This window comes from Sinocyclocheilus grahami, unplaced genomic scaffold (genome assembly GCF_001515645.1).
Source record: "Sinocyclocheilus grahami isolate Dianchi unplaced genomic scaffold, SAMN03320097.WGS_v1.1 scaffold209.1, whole genome shotgun sequence".
Lineage (NCBI taxonomy): Eukaryota > Metazoa > Chordata > Actinopteri > Cypriniformes > Cyprinidae > Sinocyclocheilus > Sinocyclocheilus grahami.
In genome coordinates, this window is record NW_015505388.1 from 1,324,111 (window position 1) to 1,343,158 (window position 19,048).

Below are 19,048 nucleotides of genomic sequence, written 5' to 3' on the forward strand. Positions count from 1 at the left end.
GGGAGGTATACAACGATATAATTGAAAGAAAAAGTATTGAAATATTTTTCTTTATCCTCCCATCTCATAGGCTATTTATTCCCTTTAGGGTTTCCGAAGTACACTTCATTTCCTTTCCGAACACGGAACTGGGATGCGGCAGATTGCGGAAGAGGGGGGGGAATCAAGATGTCAGCATAACATCGTGACGGCCCAAACCTATTATGAATGTACCTCTAAAGGTTCTGACTGACTTCAGAAACGATTCGATGGCATTTTGTTTTCATCTTCGCTTCATGTAATACTTAAAGGAAGTATTTTTAATCGCAATACTGCTTTGTCCACGGAGGTTAAGGGAAACAGCTCTAATTCAGCTTATCCATAAGCGCCACCTAGTGTCAGCGAGTGGATTTACAGAGACTTATATTTACATTCAGCCTGTGTGCAGTTTCTGTCTGGCCAAAAACGGACCGAATTTGCATGTCCTGCTGTACATTTTGACCGTTTGATGAAAAACAAGCTTATGTGGATTCAACACATTTGAACAATTCAGATAAGTTATCTAGCATTATTTAAGGAGCAGATAAAATGCATATAATCATTTATTAATCAATTATCATTGCGACTTATATATTTTCTCTATTAAAAAGCTGAAATGTGAGGTTTACCTTTTTATTAAACTTTTTCAAAGCTTTATTTGAACATTTACATTAGATATTTCAACATGCTATTAAACTGTTGTCAGTCAAGTTGTCATTTAAAATATGAACATAATTGGTAATGTTATTGTTTTAGTGATTATGCAAACAAAAAGTCATTTTATTTGTTGTTTGTTGATTTTTAAATATAAAACTTGGTTAAGTGATTTATGTGTCGGTACTTTTTTTTTTACATCTCCGGCACATTTGAACAATACCCTGATAATATTGATAACCGTGATAATTTGTCACTATAACCGTGATAAGACATTTTCATACCGTTACATCCCTACTCCACATCTTTTTTTCCATGCAAGGAAAGTAAAACATCTGCCCAAGAGCTTTTGTGTTCCATTGAAGAAAGTGGAACAAATTCAGAACAACATAGGATTGCGTAAATGACAGTTGAGTCCACTGACAAATCTTAACAAAATCCTAAACGTCATATGTACCAAATTTGATAATTGTATCGATTCTAGAAGTTTGAAATGCTTTGTCGCGAACATCATCTTTCAGAGGGCTAAAGAATAATTAAACAGCTCTGGTCCCGTGACTGTACACATCAGCTATGTAAAAAAAGTCACATGAAATTAAGACAAGTCTGTACGTTCATTTATACTTGACAACTGAATAAAATACATCAACTCTTTTAGAACCTTTAAACTAACATTTGGTCACAAATGTAGCCGCTGACATCGAACGTGTTTCAGCCAATCAGAATCAAGGACCGGAACTATCCGCAGACTACATAATGACACACAAAACAGCACAATATACAATAGCATAGTTTTAGGCAATAGACATCGATTTAGCCATTTTTGGTCCAATTTTAGTCCCATGCATATCTACACAGAATATATCTATCCTTTTATGGGTGTTTCTTCAACTTCTGTCACTTTTAAGTCCCCACTGAATTTTTTATTATGAAGTTATTACGCATTAATTTCTGCTGCATTTCAAAGGCATTCTGTATATCGATAAAGGTAAACATAATTCGCAAACACATCAGTGAACAGGGTTTTAATCAAAATGTTGTTGTTTTTGGCTTTGAAATGAATCAAGGTAAGTGACTCTAAGATTTCAACCACGGAACACGGTATTAAATTAAAGATGCGAAGAAAAAGACCCGGATTGAATTGATAGGCCTAAGGATTCTGTGACTGTTGCACATTGTTAGTGGACCAATTAAACAAACCAGTGAGAGTGTGAGAGCCTTCTATAGATAAAAGACTGCATGTTTAATAAAACAGAAAATAACAGCAAATATTAAACAACAAACAATTTGATCCATTTTGTCCAATGCAGCACACAGGTGATTGACCCGATGCTGCCTCCTCAGGGTTTCTTTTTATTCTACCTTCAAATGTATACTATATAAAACATATGATTGTTATTATTATAACTACGAAACATACACCACGAAAACGGTAATACTATATTAAATGACATATTGGGAGCAACAGGGAGCATATCCCTGTGTCACCAGTGTAAGATAAAAACGCTCGCTGCTTTCATTTCAAACGGTTCTCAGGTCAGCCTCTAGGGGGCGCATCGCTGACTGAACACAAATCCGGGTACCTGGGCCTCCTCTTCCCCCGCCCATTTCTCCGGAAGAAAATCCTCATCGTTCCCTTCTACTTCCTCTTTCTGTCAACGGAGTTTAGGTATGAGAGACAATCTTCTGTCTCGCTGCTCAATCTGATTACAATCACTGTTGAAGTAGACCATCCATGTACACAACCAGCCGTATAATGTCAGCATATCACTTGAGGACATATCTTTGCCCTTTCGGGTCTCTCGGCGTTGAAACGGAATGTGATATTTGTAATTGAAGCGATGATGTGTCCGCGGTCGTGTTGTGGCCTAGAGGGCCTATTCTTTCAATTAAACGACCTTAATAAATTGTAAGCCAACGAATTATTATGTATTGGTTTTAATGGTGCGTTTCGTTAGTGTGGGATACTGTTAACTACTGGCTGTTTATGATGTTAAGCAGACTGACAGATGAACGTATGCATGGTCATTGCAACCTTTTCTTTAACATGTGAATGGTGACCATATGAGATGTAATGCTGAATGAAATAATGATTCTATGTAAATATGAATAGTTTGTTCCTACAGGCCACAATGGGACGTGTGATCAGGGGACAGAGAAAAGGTGCGGGCTCCGTCTTCAAAGCCCATGTCAAGCACAGAAAAGGTGCTGCTAAACTCCGTCATATTGACTTTGCTGAACGCCATGGCTACATCAAGGGGATTGTGAAGGTACAATGGGGGATTACATGCCATCTTGGAAAGGTCAGTTGTCATCTGAAGTTGGAAATAACAAAAATCTGCTTTTTCCCCGTAGGACATCATTCACGACCCTGGCCGTGGAGCTCCCTTGGCTAAGGTGATGTTTCGTGACCCATACCGCTTCAAGAAGAGGACAGAACTATTCATTGCAGCTGAAGGCATACACACTGGCCAGTTCATCTACTGTGGCAAGAAAGGTAATGCATTTCAAGTTGAGAATTGGTCAAACAAACATCCAGTCTTCTGTGCACATGCTGATGAAAGTGATTGGACTGTTGTAGCCCAGCTGAACATTGGCAATGTGCTCCCCGTTGGCACCATGCCTGAGGGTACCATTGTCTGCTGTCTGGAGGAGAAGCCCGGAGATAGAGGCAAACTCGCTCGTGCATCTGGAAACTACGCCACAGTCATCTCCCATAACCCTGAGACCAAGAAATCCAGAGTCAAGCTTCCATCTGGATCCAAAAAGGTCATCTCTTCTGCAAACAGAGCTGTAGTTGGTGAGCAAACATGGTTTTAGTTCATATCAAGAAGTTTTGGTTAATAACCTATTGTGTTCCTTGCATTGCATGGTTATTAATTAGATTTCGGATTGATTTTTATTTTGTAAAATCCTTGGGCCAGCCAGTAACACTCGCATATGCAACTAAATCTTCACTCTGGGCGACTAAATGATTTCTAATATTAGCCAATGGTTAATCAATTCTCAGATTTATTTTCAAAGTATATGATTAGCACCGATATATTTTCACTCACAGAACACTCTGACTGAACGCTTCAGAGTTTCACTCTCCGTCAAGCGATCTGTGATATTTTTCCAGTTCATTTGAATGGATGCGCAGCACACCTGTGTTTGTGTATTTGGCGTAACGTAAACTCTAGTGTGAAGGCGCACGACTCGCTGTCGCTTTCTCTCTCACGCGCAGAGCGATAGAGAGTCTTATATAACATCCAGAATTGATGCGCTACATGTAAACGATATTCTTTGTTGTATTTTCCTCTCAAAATAACAGTTCCTTTGGAATTCTTCAGCTTTTAAGAACTGCCGGGTTTTCCTGTAGTGGGCGGAACTAATGAGTAAACGACAATCTCATTGGCTGGTGCTCACCTAGAATCGTCCCCGTTTTGATTTCAGCGAATCGGTTCGAGCAAACGCACACAACCTGATTAATATTCATGGCTCCAGTAGCTCATTAATCCTTAGTGCGTTTTTATATTGTTCTTATTAGTAGAATTCGTATAATAATATCTTAACAGTATTATTGTTCGGTTTTTTTTTTTTTACAGGAAACCTGAATGACCAAAAAAAGCCATGGTTACCAAGTTAATTCTAATTACTAAACTTTTATTATTAAATAATACTTGATTATCATATTATAATGCTTGACTGACTGATATTAAGAGTGTACTTTCAGATATTTAAAAAGCTGTACCATTTTATTAACTATATATATATTTATTTATTAGTATAGTAGGCTATAGCATTTCAGTCTGGCGAGTAAACCAAAAAAATGTACTAGCCAATGGTGATTCAATTGCCAAGGTGTCTGTAGAGGGTTGTTGAGCGTTTGTTTTTCCTTATCTTTCATAAAAGAACATTTTTCTTGGTGGTGCTTGCCACTGAATCTGTCCATTGAAATATGTTGTGTGACCATGGGAATTTATAGTTTGAGTATATAATTTGAATGCATTTTATAGCACAGGGTTTCCTGTGCTCAAACTCGAATGGGTTTGTAACTTGAAGAGCTAATAATCACAAAAATGTTCAATTGAATTTAAATTATGAAAAAAATCAGAACAAAGTGAAAAAATGACAAATATGTTAATTTTTAAAATATGTACTTTAAATCAAAGAGGCTTGACTGACAATGTTTGGGAGTCTGGGCTATAGCAAATGCTTAAGGGGTAGATGTGTATTCAATTTTGAAGTCTAATGTAAACTGAAGTCTGTTGTCACTTATTAAAGGTGTTGTTGCTGGTGGTGGTCGTATTGACAAACCCATCCTGAAGGCAGGACGTGCGTACCACAAGTACAAAGCCAAGAGGAACTGCTGGCCTCGTGTCCGTGGTGTGGCTATGAACGTAAGCAAACTTTATTTTTATTTCTTCGTGATTACAGGTTATTTCCGATTCTGAATAGTTGCCTAAATGCTGGTTTTAAATCTGACCTGTGCTCTTTGCTTCTCCAGCCTGTTGAGCATCCCTTCGGTGGTGGTAACCATCAGCATATTGGCAAGCCCTCAACAATCAGGAGGGACGCGCCCGCTGGACGCAAGGTTGGTCTCATTGCTGCCCGTCGCACTGGCAGACTGCGTGGAACAAAGACTGTCCAGGACAAGGAAAACTAATGTGTATCTTCATAATAAAATGTCCAAACAAAGTCATTTGCCTCTTGACGTCTTTATCAGTTATTACTGTTTCTATACTAACACCATCCAGAAGTTTAGTCAAATTTAAAAAAAAAAATGCTTGAGAATGGCATATAGGATTGCAATTTTACCCGTTACATGTTAAACCCTTGTTATAAGTGAACCTTTTTTTTCTCTTTAAGTTAAAGTGGAAGTGATAAGTTTATATAACTTCAATTTCTACAGTTCCAACATGGTACATTAGTATGGGGCTGTGGTTTTTTGATTCGCTCCAGGGTTACCTCATGAATAAAGACTTCCTACTGTCAGGAAAGACCTAAAAATATTGTTACTTTATAGTTGTATACAGACCTGAAGGGTCATTTAAAATGTAGTGAATATTATAAATATCAAATTATTGTAGTCATATTTAGATCAACTAGAAACACGTTTTAAAAAAAAACAATTCTAAATATTTTAAAATCATTCTCGCCGGTAATCATGAGTGACAAAAATGTTGATAACATTAAATCAAGGGTATGGGAAATTATAGAATCACCCACTGGTCTTGTAGATGACGAGACATAAATTTAAGACTGTATATAGCTAATAATGACAAGAACTTCAGTTGTATTTATAAATAAAAACTAACTACTTTCTACGAGTCATATCCATGTCTGGGCACCAAGACAAATTTCCAGTGCCATCTCCTCAACCAGAATCACTTCACTGCTTGATGAAAAAGAAAGTTCTCACCCTGCATATTTTGAGATTGGCCTTATGGGTGTCATTTAGGCTGGTTAAGAATGGCAGATGAACTATGCAACCTATCCAATAGGAAGAACAATTAAGTGTTCTCAGGAATCTGTTGAAGTATTTGCATTGCCTTGGAACTTAAATGTGATTAGATATTAAATTCCAAGAGATGTACAGGTTTAAGCAAAAACCATTTCCTATAATTCAGCCTACAGTAGTATTACCATGTAGGTTTAATGGATTGCTCGGTCTCTTTTCTGATCAGACTGAAAATTAAAAAAACGCTTAAAGTGGATTGTTTTGGAATAGCAGTCCAAACTGGTTTAAAACAAGCTTAAGCGAATTCTTTTCAACTAAAAAAAAAAAAACACTCAGGTTTATAAGCATGTTATAGCAATTTCATAGAAATACTCCCATTCTCCTAGGTGACCTGAAATATGTTTTCTTATTTGTCAGCAATATCCTATGTATTATTATAAAGGCATTTTAAAATCTTAATACCTGACACCCCAACACGCATGATTGCAATCACATTTTTCATTTTTTGTGCCAATAGAGCCATGCACTCTACAGTGAATATAATGTACTCGAAACAATCAATACATAAAAATATATGGCAGCTTTGAATCTTCACAATAACAGACAGACATTTTCCAGATTTCTTTTCTTTATTCTTGAAGGGCGCAATGCTTTTCTCTAATAGTTCTGTGCACAAAAACCTCACAAGGTGAAAGTCAACATTGTGACTGTGGCTTCAGAATTCAACGTCACATCATGGCCAAAACAAAAGTCGGCAAAAAACAGGGCGAAGAACTCTGTACAGTCAATAATCTTTAAAAATAACACAAGGACAAAAATGTTCCTCTTAAATCAAATTCTATTTTTCCTTTTAGTGAAATACAACAAAATAAATTCTATAAAATTAAACAGCAAAATATTTAAATATATGATGGGCAGAATATTTTCACTTGCAGGAGTATTTGGTATTTTTCCAACAAAACTCGAGAAGAAAAAAAAAGCATTCAAGTTACCAATAAAATACATACAGTATCTACTGATGTTTACTCCTTTAATCCAAGAGACTTTACTAACTGAAGTTGCAACATGACTAACCAGCAGTTATTTTATGGTACAACCCCGCTTTTACGTTCGCTCTCCTTAAATGAAGAATCCCCAAACAGTCTCTTTTCGAGTACACGAATGTGAACAGGGATCATGAAGTCAGGCGATCGACCAAATTGCCAGGAGGTCATTTGTCTGACGCAAAGGTCAAGACAAATAAAGCAAAACGCATTGTCCACTAATGTTCCAGACATCCTGCCATGAACTGTTGCATATCTTTTCTCTTTCTAAAATTCCTATCATCAAAACCTAAGCATTTATCCCATCAAAAAAAGCGACAGCCAAATATTTATCGGAGGAAATGTGTGCAATTGTAAAGCCACTTCTTGCATTGCTTCAAAAACATCAAATCTAGAAGAGCATATGGAGTAGGAGACCAAAAAGAGGGCCCTTCCGAATCACTGGAGAAAGAAAAATCGCAGAATTGCCCTTCGGCTATACTAGTTTGATGTGAAGCCATGCTAAGATGTTACAGCGTGTCAGCTGGAGCTTTCAAATTATTGAATTACCAGAAAAAGAAAAAAGGCAATAGGAATTTCCAGAATAAAGTTGCATCACCCCATTCACATCAACTAAACATCAAGATCATCACCCAACCATCCCATCGTTTACAAACTATGGCTAACTCTTGCTCACGAGGTGCCATAGCCGGTTAAGATTCGACATGAATATAATGTATGATCAAAAGCAGAATGACCCAAATGGCCCAAACCTTACTACTGAGCATAGGGTAAAACGGGGATATTTTTTTTTGTCTTTCACCGTTGTGTATTTGCATCTTTTTTTGTGGTTTTTCCATTTTCATAAATCTGCAGTCTCCCAACAGCAATCACACACGCGGTTGCTTTTGAACAGTCAAAACATTAACACAGTATGTACACCTCTGTCATGAGACAAGTGCGACAGGCCCGTTTTATTACTACAAACAATATGCACAGTCCACTGCAAGTTACACTTTTGACAGTTAATACTGTCGAGCAGACGGTGAAGAGACTCTCCACTCCTGGGTTAGAAATTGAGGGAAGCTTAATGTTCTGGTTACACGGGCTCTGGAGTAGATCAGCATGGTGGGGCCTGGCCTTACTCTGGATTCGAGTATCTCGCTGGAGAACTCAGATGGAGGACAGTGTGACAACATATTGTTAGTCTTTAGTCTGACTGGGCGGCACCTCCTCAGGGGGCTCCCAGTTCTCTTGTGCTCGTGGGCCTGGACGCTGAGGGTTGTTGACGTGCTGTGCTGCAGGACCAGTGTACGGCTGCGTATGCGGGAGGTTATTCTGCTGAAAAGACAAGAAAAATCAAATGATTACATGACAACCAGAAAATACATATGCTTTAGAAGTGATGTGACATGTGGCCAAGTATGGTGACCCATACTCTGAATTAGCGCTCTGCATTTATCCCATCCAAAGCGCGCGCGCACACACACACACACACGCGGTGAACACACCCAGAGCAGTGGGCAGCCATTTTTTGCTGCGGTGCCCGGGGAGCAGTTGGGGGTTCGGTGCCTTGCTCAAAGGCACCTCAGTCGTGGTATTGAAGGTGGGAGAGATTCCTGTACATTCACTCCCCCCACCTACAATCCCTGCCGGCACGAGACTCAAACCCCGCAGCCTTTGGGTTACGAGTCCGACTCTCTAACCCAGGGGGGGCCCAACCCTGCTCCTGGCGATCGACTGTCCTGCAAAGTTTAGCTCCAACTCTAATCAAATACACCTGCCTTCAATTTTTAAGTGATCCTGAAGACATTAATTAGTTGCTTCAGGTGTGTTTGATTAGGGTTGGAGCTGAACTTGGCAGGACAGTCGATCGCCAAGAGCAGGGTTGGGCACCCCTGCTCTAACCATTAGGCCACAACTTCCCCAGACTTTACTCAGATTTGTAGATGCAATTATATAACAGCTGACACTTATTTAAAAGGTGACTTGTGTAACAGATTCAGAGCATTTAAAAGTTAGTGAAAAAAAATACTCCAAAACTGGAGTAAATATGAAAGCCATTATTCGGCAAAAACAGGTAAAATAAGACAAATGTATCCAAATAAACCGCCATTTAAAAAAAAAAATCAATTTTGTGCTCGTGGGCCTGGACGCTGAGGGTTGTTGACGTGCTGTGCTGCAGGACCAGTGTACGGCTGCGTATGCGGGAGGTTATTCTGCTGAAAAGACAAGAAAAATCAAATGATTACATGACAACCAGAAAATACATATGCTTTAGAAGTGATGTGACATGTGGCCAAGTATGGTGACCCATACTCTGAATTAGCGCTCTGCATTTATCCCATCCAAAGCGCGCGCGCGCACACACACACACACACACACGCGCGCACACACACACACGGTGAACACACCCAGAGCAGTGGGCAGCCATTTTTTGCTGCGGTGCCCGGGGAGCAGTTGGGGGTTCGGTGCCTTGCTCAAAGGCACCTCAGTCGTGGTATTGAAGGTGGGAGAGATTCCTGTACATTCACTCCCCCCACCTACAATTCCCTGCTGGTACGAGACTCGAACCCGCAGCCTTTGGGTTACGAGTCCGACTCTCTAACCCAGGGGGGGCCCAACCCTGCTCCTGGCGATCGACTGTCCTGCAAAGTTTAGCTCCAACTCTAATCAAATACACCTGCCTTCAATTTTTAAGTGATCCTGAAGACATTAATTAGTTGCTTCAGGTGTGTTTGATTAGGGTTGGAGCTGAACTTGGCAGGACAGTCGATCGCCAAGAGCAGGGTTGGGCACCCCTGCTCTAACCATTAGGCCACAACTTCCCCAGACTTTACTCAGATTTGTAGATGCAATTATATAACAGCTGACACTTATTTAAAAGGTGACTTGTGTAACAGATTCAGAGCATTTAAAAGTTAGTGAAAAAAAATACTCCAAAACTGGAGTAAATATGAAAGCCATTATTCGGCAAAAACAGGTAAAATAAGACAAATGTATCCAAATAAACCGCCATTTAAAAAAAAAAATCAATTTAAAATTTTTTGAAAAAAATACTTATTTAGCAGGGACACAATAAAATCAAACAAACCTGAAATAAATTGTACATAAATTAGAGCTGTCGATTTAATGTGTTAATATAATTAGTTACGGAAAACAAAAGAACGTTAAAATTAATGCAATGAACATACCTGCCCAATGTACATTATTTTACATTTCATAAACCTGCAGAGACGTCTGTTCTCGTGGTACTGTGTCATACACCGATTGGTCTGTGCAGCACCACTTCAAGTCAAACACACCTATCCCCCTTATTTTTCCCGTAAGAGCGGGAGTGGCCATTTGTAAATTTAACCTGCAAGGCTTCCAGTGTCATTCGCGTCCAGCTATTTTTAGCTGTACAAAACCGCTAATTTTGCTGCTTGACATTGCAAACTAGTGTCTTACCATGTTATTTTAATGTTTAATCTTAATTACAAACACACTTGTTTGTAGTGCAAACAGTTTTACAGTTTGGACACAGTTTGTGTTTTATCCAGTTGTGGAAAAGTTGTGGACAGGCACAAGTCAGGAGATGGATACAAAAAAGTAAAAGGCTTTATAAATGCCTAGAAGCACAGTGAAGTCTATTATTAAGCAGAAGGTATTTGGTACAACACAGACCCTCCCCTAGATCAGGACATCGCTCCAAACTGGATGATAGAGCCAGGAGGAAACTGGTCAGAGAGGCTACCAAGAGGCCTACAGTAAAGGCCTCCACAAACGGTCAACATCAAATTTAACTGAACTTGAGCAGTACTGCAAAGAAGAATGAGCAAATATTGCAGTCTAAATGCGCAAAATTAGTAGAGACGGAGACATATCCCAACAGATTAAAAGGCTGCAATTAAAGCAAAAGGTGATTCAACAAAATACTGACACAAGGGGATAGTCCTTTTTCCAACTCAGTGATTGTTTTTTTTTTTTGACATGTTGGTGTTATATCTTTCACTTGGATGTTATAAAATGCACTGAGTAAATACAGCCTGACAAAACAAAAACTGTCGGCCTTCATTTCAGGCTGCAAAGCAACAAAATGTGATTCTTTTAAAGGGGGTGATTCTTTTCTATACCCACTGACTTAAGACATTTACTGCCACTTATCAGCGGTTTTATTTTCTTATTTAGATCATTTCATTAAAAATAATTTCACATTTGCATGAAGAATTCTGAAAATTAAAAAAAAAAAAATAAATTAAATAACTAAAGGGATAGTTCACCCAAAAATGTTATATCTTTAAAGCTTAAAATTTTCTAAGAGATTTTGAAAGCTTTAGGCTGCATTTACACTACAAGTCTTAATGCACAGATCCGATCTTTGACCTGTCTGTTTACATTCACTTTAGACAACTAGTATCAGATATCGGTTTACACATAATTGCCGCCCAAAATGATGTCAATGATCGCTTTACTATGCACATGGTAGACCCTCAGGTTTTGAATGACCTTGGTTTTAAAATGTATATAATACACGTCAAGTGGCCATTATTTGCCAGCATGGACAACAGCTGTCATGGATGTTTTGCAGCACAAAATCTGACTAAACGGATAAATAACGGTAATTTTCATTTGTTAGGCTATTTTATCTACAGCTTGTTAGAGGTGGAATTTTTTAGTGAAAAAGTAGCGCAAAGATGATATTTAAATGAATTAATGAACGAGAGAGGGAGAGAGCAAGTGAAAGTTCACGTCATTGCTAAAAAATATAATGTAGCTTTAGCAAAGCTGTTGTATTTATAAAATTCATGGGGCATGGGTTGAAAACCAGCTCCCGAACGTGCAATTTCTTACCTAGCCTACATAAAGTTTCCATCTAAATAAAATGTGAGCGCATGCACATCTGGCAAACGCATTGGGAGTTCTGCGGGGATTCGGATGTGTGCGTTTAGACGTAGGTCAGATGTCCAGATATCGGATATGTATCAGATTAAAATCCACATTTGGAAGTGGCTCAGATCGGACGCGAAAAAATCAGATCTTGTGCAGATTTTTGTTTTACGTGTACGCAACACATTCCGATCTGTGTTCGATGTGAGCAAAAAAATTTGATTTTTTGTGCCACAGTAAATGCAGCCTTAAAATCCTTGGCCTTCAAATATCAATTTACCAAATCAACAACAAACTTAAATCATGAGGGGCTTTGAATGCCTTTTTAATGTGAGGTCACAGTACAACCAGAGCATGAGTTTGCAGTGAAGAAAGCTTATGAAACTCTTCAGAATGGTACTTCTAATTCACAAATACATTATATGGTTTAAGAGAGGTTGAGTAGTATGAGGCTTGTGTGACTGTGAAGCTCAGTACCTGTTGAAACTTTGTGCCCGGAGAGTGAGGGTAGAGAGCAGTGTCCTCTGGAGGAGAAGTGTCCTGCTCATCAAGGGCCTCCTGCTCATCAGGCTCCTAAAATCACCATCAAAAATAATGTTGAGTGCTAGATATACACAATACATCTACATACGATATAATTAAATATAAATCTGTTTGCTTAATACTAACTAAACCAGGGATGTGTGTGAACAATGTCCTCTATAAAGAGTCCCTTTCAATATAAAACCCATTAAACATACAAAGTCAATACAACAAGAAAGCTCAAGGCTTTATAGGTTTGATTTATACGAACAAGGCAAATTACTTAGGGGACTTTAAGACAGTGAAATTCACTGACAGATGAGGGAACACCATAAATGGACACCACATCTACTACACACTCTTATACTTCAATTTGACAAACTTTTCCAAACTAAAGGAAGCTTCTGATGACAGACAGGAAATTGCCCATGGATTAATTGATTAGTGTGGTGACTTATGCTAAACACTTCCTCCTGAACATTGTGTTCTTCCTCAGAAAAAGTTAATCATCAGAATGGAATACAAAACTAACACCACTTCCAAATTTGCAGTCACACAAATACTTCTCAGAAGTGCAAGAGGTTTTCAGATCAGATGACCAGAACAAGTCACATTCCCAAAATAATAACCGACTCAAAACACCACACAAAATTACCTCAAACTCATCTGTACACTATAGCCAAGGCTTAGAGTTTTCGATCACTTAGTTACCACATTAAGACTTATAATTGCGTAGAAAGAAACAGTTTGGACACACGGAGATGAAGACGAAATAACAGTTGATTTATAGTTGTTTTTGAGGGAGGTGGAAGATGGTTCTGCCTACATCACACCCTGTGAACACCAAAAAGAGTTACGCAGATGGCAACAGTGTGGCCGGGCCATACGAGTCTTACGGTGTGCTGTTGTTGGCCTGTCACTTCCCCTGGCAAAAGTTGTTGTGTTGAGGACGGATTCCGGCCAGCGTCCTCTTCAGATACCCCCTCGTGCTTCGTTAAGTGACACTATTTTGAAACGGCAGTTAATATTGCATACTGTTTCAACAAATTATGCATCTATGGCTGCATACATTTAACATTTGTGGAAATCTGCTATTGATTAAAGCAAGCGATTTATTCCTGCAAATTAATAGAAATGGCTTTAAAAAAAAAAACATCTATGGCATGAAATCAAGCGTAAATATAATTAAACTTAAATTTGTGCAAATATCAACAGCATTTATAATTGCTTTGCATTATGAAAATGAAAACCGAAATAAAAAGAAAATGAAATAAAAAGTCGAAAACTCAAAGCCCTACCTATAGATAAACGTGGCTATTTAGCACACTAAACACTTCTAGATTCTTCAAAATTGCTTTCCTAAAGTTAAACATTTGATGTGTGTGCGCCTGCCCATCATACAGTCATGGTGTGAGATTTCAGTGCAGATTTTGAAAAGAAAAAAGGTTGAATAAAGCGTTTCTCTACATTAAACCAACATGTTCATTATTTACTGAAGGGGTTCTATAAAAAGCAACCATGCAAAAATGTAAATACAAATGCAATAATTAAAAAGTCTCAACTAATGGGCAGAAGCACACATACATGATTGGACTTTTTAAACTAAACACATCGGCACTAATGTTGCAGAAAAAAAGGGGTACGCATGATATCACATACCTCTTCTGGGCACAACTCACAGGCCTTGGCTAAAGTCATACGGGCACTGTGAGAGCGCTCCAGAAAGTATCCATTAGAAGTCTCATTGCTCTGGACAGGAGGGGACCAGTTATTATAAGTGTACTGGGTATTGCCAGTGTATGGTCTACGTTCCAGCTCGTCACCGAGCCACTCCACTGCCCAGGTCCACTTCCTCTTTAAATCACCATTACTCTGGAAAAAGTAAATCAATCAGTTTTTGTATATTAAAAACAACAAACCCATTCACATGCAAAGCCTTTCATTCTTAAGCGCACATTCTCACCTGGAGAATCTGATAGGCCACTGAGCAGTTGCTGAAAAGAGCCACCATGCATTTGATACACTGATAAGCTCTCTTTTGGTAGTGATTTTTGGAGCGCTGAATGGTGTCAAAAAGCCCATCACGATCATCAGGGATTCCCTTCAGCACATTGTGGATCCTAACAAACCATAAAAAAAGAGAGCAGAGCAGGACATCATTATGCAATCAGGAATTTAATTTATCTAAAAAGGAGGTCAAGAGGCCTAAAGATTAAGGACTTCACTCCAGGAACTAAATTGCAGTACTCAATTACCATTGTGCTCTTAAGAGTTTCAGGTTGTTCCAGGGTTTTGTCCTTGTAAGCTGGTTCACATAAAAGGCATTTGCTAAATATGAAGTGGAAAGATAGACTGACCTGTGAGTCTGCCATGAGTCTTCAATAAACAAGATCTGAAGGAGCAAGTCCAGGTAAGGCCTTAACTCATACGTGTATGAATATGCCACCTACACAAAAACACCAACATTTAGAACCATCCTTAGACAATCAGAAAAAATAAATACTTATCAGAAACATGGCTAGACGATACAGCAAAATGTATATATTTAACATCAACCAGGCCATGTATGTATGCTTAAGAGCTCTGAATTCATGAACAGACCGTTTGTACTGATTCACAGACCTTTCAAACTCCAACAGCATTATGCTACTTCAGTTTAAATCAGATGCTATTAAAATAGTTGTCTAACTTCTCTCATTCTCACAATTTGCAAGAAAAGGAGATAGCAGAAAACTAGTGAATGGCCAAATAAAATGTGCATTATCATCACAAAACGTAATTGCAATATTCACAAATGTTGCATAAAGCTGCAGTCCGTAAGTTTTGCCTCTTTGTCGCCATCTCTGTTTGAAAACCTGGAATTGCAGCTGTGTGCGGAATTATCTAGCTTGCGTGGGTTGCGAGTCGGCACGGCCCCAGCGCGGATTAATCTAATGTTCTGAAGAGTATGTGTGGCAGTCAGTCACTGCACCGGTGTGGATATTTACTGTACTTCGCAATCACAGATTCTAGCCTACGTCTTGGAATATGACCCAAATAAGAATTTTTACTGTACATTGCCATCTGAACAAGTAACAAGTCTGCCACGTTTGTTTTGACCGAGGAAAAAAGCAGTAACACAAATCTCGCTACCAATGGTGATTAAATCTAAAGATCGGTTAGCTCATATCACATCAACCCGTTCAAATTATTATTACTGTTATACTTTATTCTCAAATGATTTATGTTAACAACATCAGCATTGGTGACTTTGAGTATAGTGTGTATTAGCGTGTAGACTTACACGCTAAAAAAATAATAATAATAAAGTTACGGACTGCAGCTTTAAATTGTAAATAGTCTTTTGAAAGACAAATGCTGGTGATCCCTCTCACCTGCCACAGTAGTTCACTCAGCACAGTGGAGGAAAACTGAGGGTTTTCCCAACAGCAGAATCTCAGCAGTTTGATAGTGTCCTCTGAGTTACTGCAGTCCTCGATAATCTTCTTCACATAACTGGTACGCACAAACAGGATGTCCACCACCACCTGCTGCAGAGGCATGATGGGTGCGGTGATGTTGGGGTCACCATATGGGTTTGGCAGGGGAGGGTTTCCTAAAAATGTCAACATGTGGAAATATCAGCTCATACCCTGGCTGGTGGTCTGGGAAGAAGGGGAGGAAAATTTTCTTTTTGCATGCAAATAATTGGTGTCAATAGATCAAGCTTCTAAAGCATAATGGATGATGTTGAAACACTACGTATTTGAAGGTTGTATTGGCTTGACAAAAATAAATAAATAAAAAGTGCTTTTCTGCTTGTTTCTCTGTAAATGCCCTCAGCTCCAAGCAATGCCAACCAGGCAGATGCCTGGAGATGGCTTTGTGTCAGTCAGGAAGTCCTGAGCAAGGATGAGCATCTTCATTGGGCAATGGGGACCAAAACTACATGTGAAATCCTACAGACCATTTTGTTGTGTATCAGAATACACACATTTAGCAGCAAGGTATAAAAACGCTCACCGTTGATTGAGGACTGCATACGTGACGTCACATCACAGCAGCGAACCAGCTGTGAGACGACAGTATAGAGCTTTCCGAGCTCAGCATACTGGTACTTAATAGGAGGGCCGGGGCCCTCATCCAAAGCCACAAGCATGAAGGTAGCTGGTACCCCGAGCTTCAACAGCTGCGTCTTCTCTGCCAAGCCTTAGAGAAGGAAATGGAGTGAGACAAGACAGCACTATTGCATGCAAGCCTGTACGGATGCAGACCTTAAGGGTGTCGAGTGGTTCTTACCAAGGTTGGCATACATGACGAAAAGGCTGAAGTACTGCTGCAGGTGACGGCCATGCTCAGACACTTCCCTTCTCAGCAGATTAAGTATGGCACGGAACAAGTGCTCACTCAAACTCAAATTATCACAGCCCTGAGACAAAAGGACAAATAATGTAAAATGTACAACAACCTATGGACTGAGTTCCAAATTCCCATGAATGAGGGAAGCCTAGATTGAAGAGATGTACCTGACTTGAAGGTCCAGGTGAGGCAATCGGTGAAGGGCAGGGTCCATCTTGCAGGGAGAAATGTGCAATAAATACAATGAGTTTGGAGAAGGCCCCTCGAACCTCTGCACTGGGACATTCAAGCAGGTACTCGGAGAAGCGGTTCGGATATGCAAAGAGGACGTTCTGTGCAAACCAGTAACGCACATTCTTACTGTGTCGTAGCAAGATGCACAGAGCATCATACCTGAAATAAAAGAAACATTGATTAACAAGGATCAACTAAAGGTTGAAGGCAAACATGTGCATGATAAACAAATCACATGCTTACCAGTCACTAGCAGGGCCACGGACGATTTTCTTTGTGTGGAACCCAGTGCTGAAGAGAAATCTAGCCGCGAGCTGTATACTAATCATAGCCATTTCTTCTGCTTCAGGCAAAAGGTGGTCTTGACCTAAAAGCCACAAATAATCGTTAATGCTACAATAGCTTTCACCATCTCCTAGAATAGATTATTCTGCAGCAGCAACAACAGGAGTCTGATGTATAAGGAGGAAAAAGGAAATCCATTTCCCAAACACGCACAGTTAGACATCAACAGCAACACTGATGAAGCTAAAAGTGGAAAAAAATAAAAATAAAATGTTTTCTGTAGGATCATGTGAGACCGAGGACTGCAGTAATGGCTGTTGAAATATCAGCTGTGACATCACAGAAATAAATTATATTTCATAGCATAACAAAAGTTTTAAAATTGTAATATTTCACAATATTCCTTAAATAAATCAAATAAATGCAGCCTTGGTAAACCGAAGACGACACTTCAAAAAAAATCTTACCAACCCCACATTTTTTACATAAATATATAACTTTAGTTACATTGTCTCATTTTTGAAATAACCAAATATAACAATATTTTTGTTTAATCTTAAGGTATTAATACAACTTATTTTTAATATCAGGTGAATATCAAGGATGTGGAGAAACTTTTCGCTCAATAAGATACAAGAAAGTCAAATTCTGCTTTTTATACATTTATCAAAGAAACAGATTGATAAAATGAATCACATGTTGCAGCCCTGATCCCATCTACAACAGAGGAGAATACAGCAAGGTCAATGGCTGGATTTACCTGGCGGTGAGTTCAAGTAGACACTGTTACAGGTCAGCAATTTCCTGATGAACTGGAAGTACTCCAAGCTGTACTGCATACGGTTGTGCATAAACTGCACATTTTGTTTGCGCACACTGCGTTCAATAGCAGAGGGCATCTTCACCTGGTAAGGTTTGCTGGTCACTGTCAGCTCAGTGATGTATTTAACTAGCTCGCTATCCTTGTCTAATGTGTCCATTCGCTCATAAAAGAGAATGTAGGCGTTCCACCAGCGCTTCTGTCGCCTATAGGACATGCGTTTCATCATGTGGTCGAAGACCTCGCCCATGTACTCTCCACCAAAGCACTGGTTCTTCATCTCCTCGTCATCGTCCATCTTGCATTCAGTGACGTCACCATCGTCAAACTTGTACCAACGGTTCCTTTCTCCCTCACAACCACTGCCGTTCCTCTGAATGATGTAGGAGTAATAATGACCTCCACTAGCCTGGCCTGAGTGGACCAGAACTCCCACCAAACGATAGCGAGAGCTGCAGGGGGGTTCCGGCTCCGACGGCTCATTCTGCTGGATCACCTCCTGCTAAAGACAGTTTCAAAACTTCAGCTAAAAAAATATTTCCAAATTACATTTATATGAATTAGACAACTTTAAGACCACCAAAGAAAGTGTAATACCTGGTTCTCTGGGTGCACATCAGACCCCTCCAGCTTAGCTACTCCAGCTACTGTATAGGGCTCCATGTCTAACTCCCGTGGGAACTCAAAGTAATCATTGAACTTGATGGCACACTCTCGTTCCCAGTCATAATCAAAGCGTTTCAGCTGGATGGCCAACACCGGAGGAAACTTCTTAATGAGTAAACGTTTCACTGTGTCCACCTGTCATGTAGACACCATCTTGAGCTTAATATAGTCCTCTTA

The 19,048-nt window shown here is 39.4% G+C and overlaps 2 protein-coding genes across 4 annotated transcripts in view; one reads left to right on the forward strand and one right to left on the reverse strand.

Moving 5' to 3' along the window:
* The first annotated feature begins 2,277 nt into the window (after nucleotides 1-2,277).
* LOC107595836 (60S ribosomal protein L8) lies at nucleotides 2,278-5,356 on the forward strand. 3 transcript variants are annotated; one of them, XM_016286410.1, is made up of 6 exons: nucleotides 2,278-2,341; nucleotides 2,799-2,942; nucleotides 3,028-3,169; nucleotides 3,254-3,472; nucleotides 4,939-5,054; nucleotides 5,162-5,356. In XM_016286410.1, the coding sequence occupies exons 2-6, from the start codon at nucleotides 2,805-2,807 to the stop codon at nucleotides 5,318-5,320; spliced, it is 774 nt and encodes a 257-aa protein (XP_016141896.1). In that variant the 5' UTR covers nucleotides 2,278-2,341; nucleotides 2,799-2,804; the 3' UTR covers nucleotides 5,321-5,356. The 3 variants fall into 3 exon arrangements, with proteins under 3 accessions (XP_016141896.1, XP_016141897.1, XP_016141895.1); XM_016286411.1 differs by lacking the exon at nucleotides 2,278-2,341 and adding an exon at nucleotides 2,398-2,581; XM_016286409.1 differs by lacking the exon at nucleotides 2,278-2,341 and adding an exon at nucleotides 2,663-2,687.
* A 2,640-nt stretch (nucleotides 5,357-7,996) lies between these two features.
* The window catches only part of LOC107595873 (probable ubiquitin carboxyl-terminal hydrolase FAF-X), a 42,711-nt gene continuing 31,659 nt past the window's right edge, over nucleotides 7,997-19,048 (reverse strand). Inside the window, exons 34-46 of the mRNA XM_016286459.1 lie at nucleotides 18,803-19,006; nucleotides 18,146-18,707; nucleotides 17,344-17,467; nucleotides 17,034-17,259; nucleotides 16,807-16,936; nucleotides 16,531-16,716; nucleotides 15,903-16,123; nucleotides 14,886-14,974; nucleotides 14,492-14,648; nucleotides 14,188-14,400; nucleotides 13,425-13,532; nucleotides 12,484-12,579; nucleotides 7,997-8,478 (exon numbers count right to left, since the gene is read on the reverse strand). Coding sequence (XP_016141945.1) covers nucleotides 8,341-8,478; nucleotides 12,484-12,579; nucleotides 13,425-13,532; nucleotides 14,188-14,400; nucleotides 14,492-14,648; nucleotides 14,886-14,974; nucleotides 15,903-16,123; nucleotides 16,531-16,716; nucleotides 16,807-16,936; nucleotides 17,034-17,259; nucleotides 17,344-17,467; nucleotides 18,146-18,707; nucleotides 18,803-19,006 — 2,454 coding nt within the window. The 3' untranslated portion in view covers nucleotides 7,997-8,340. The remainder of the gene's footprint in view (nucleotides 8,479-12,483; nucleotides 12,580-13,424; nucleotides 13,533-14,187; nucleotides 14,401-14,491; nucleotides 14,649-14,885; nucleotides 14,975-15,902; nucleotides 16,124-16,530; nucleotides 16,717-16,806; nucleotides 16,937-17,033; nucleotides 17,260-17,343; nucleotides 17,468-18,145; nucleotides 18,708-18,802; nucleotides 19,007-19,048) is intronic.

Coding starts and splice junctions, on each gene's coding strand:
- LOC107595836 (XM_016286409.1), top strand. Junction 2,943..3,027: donor ACATCAAGGGGATTGTGAAG/GTACAATGGGGG, acceptor TTTTCCCCGTAG/GACATCATTCACGACCCTGG. Junction 3,170..3,253: donor CATCTACTGTGGCAAGAAAG/GTAATGCATTTC, acceptor GGACTGTTGTAG/CCCAGCTGAACATTGGCAAT.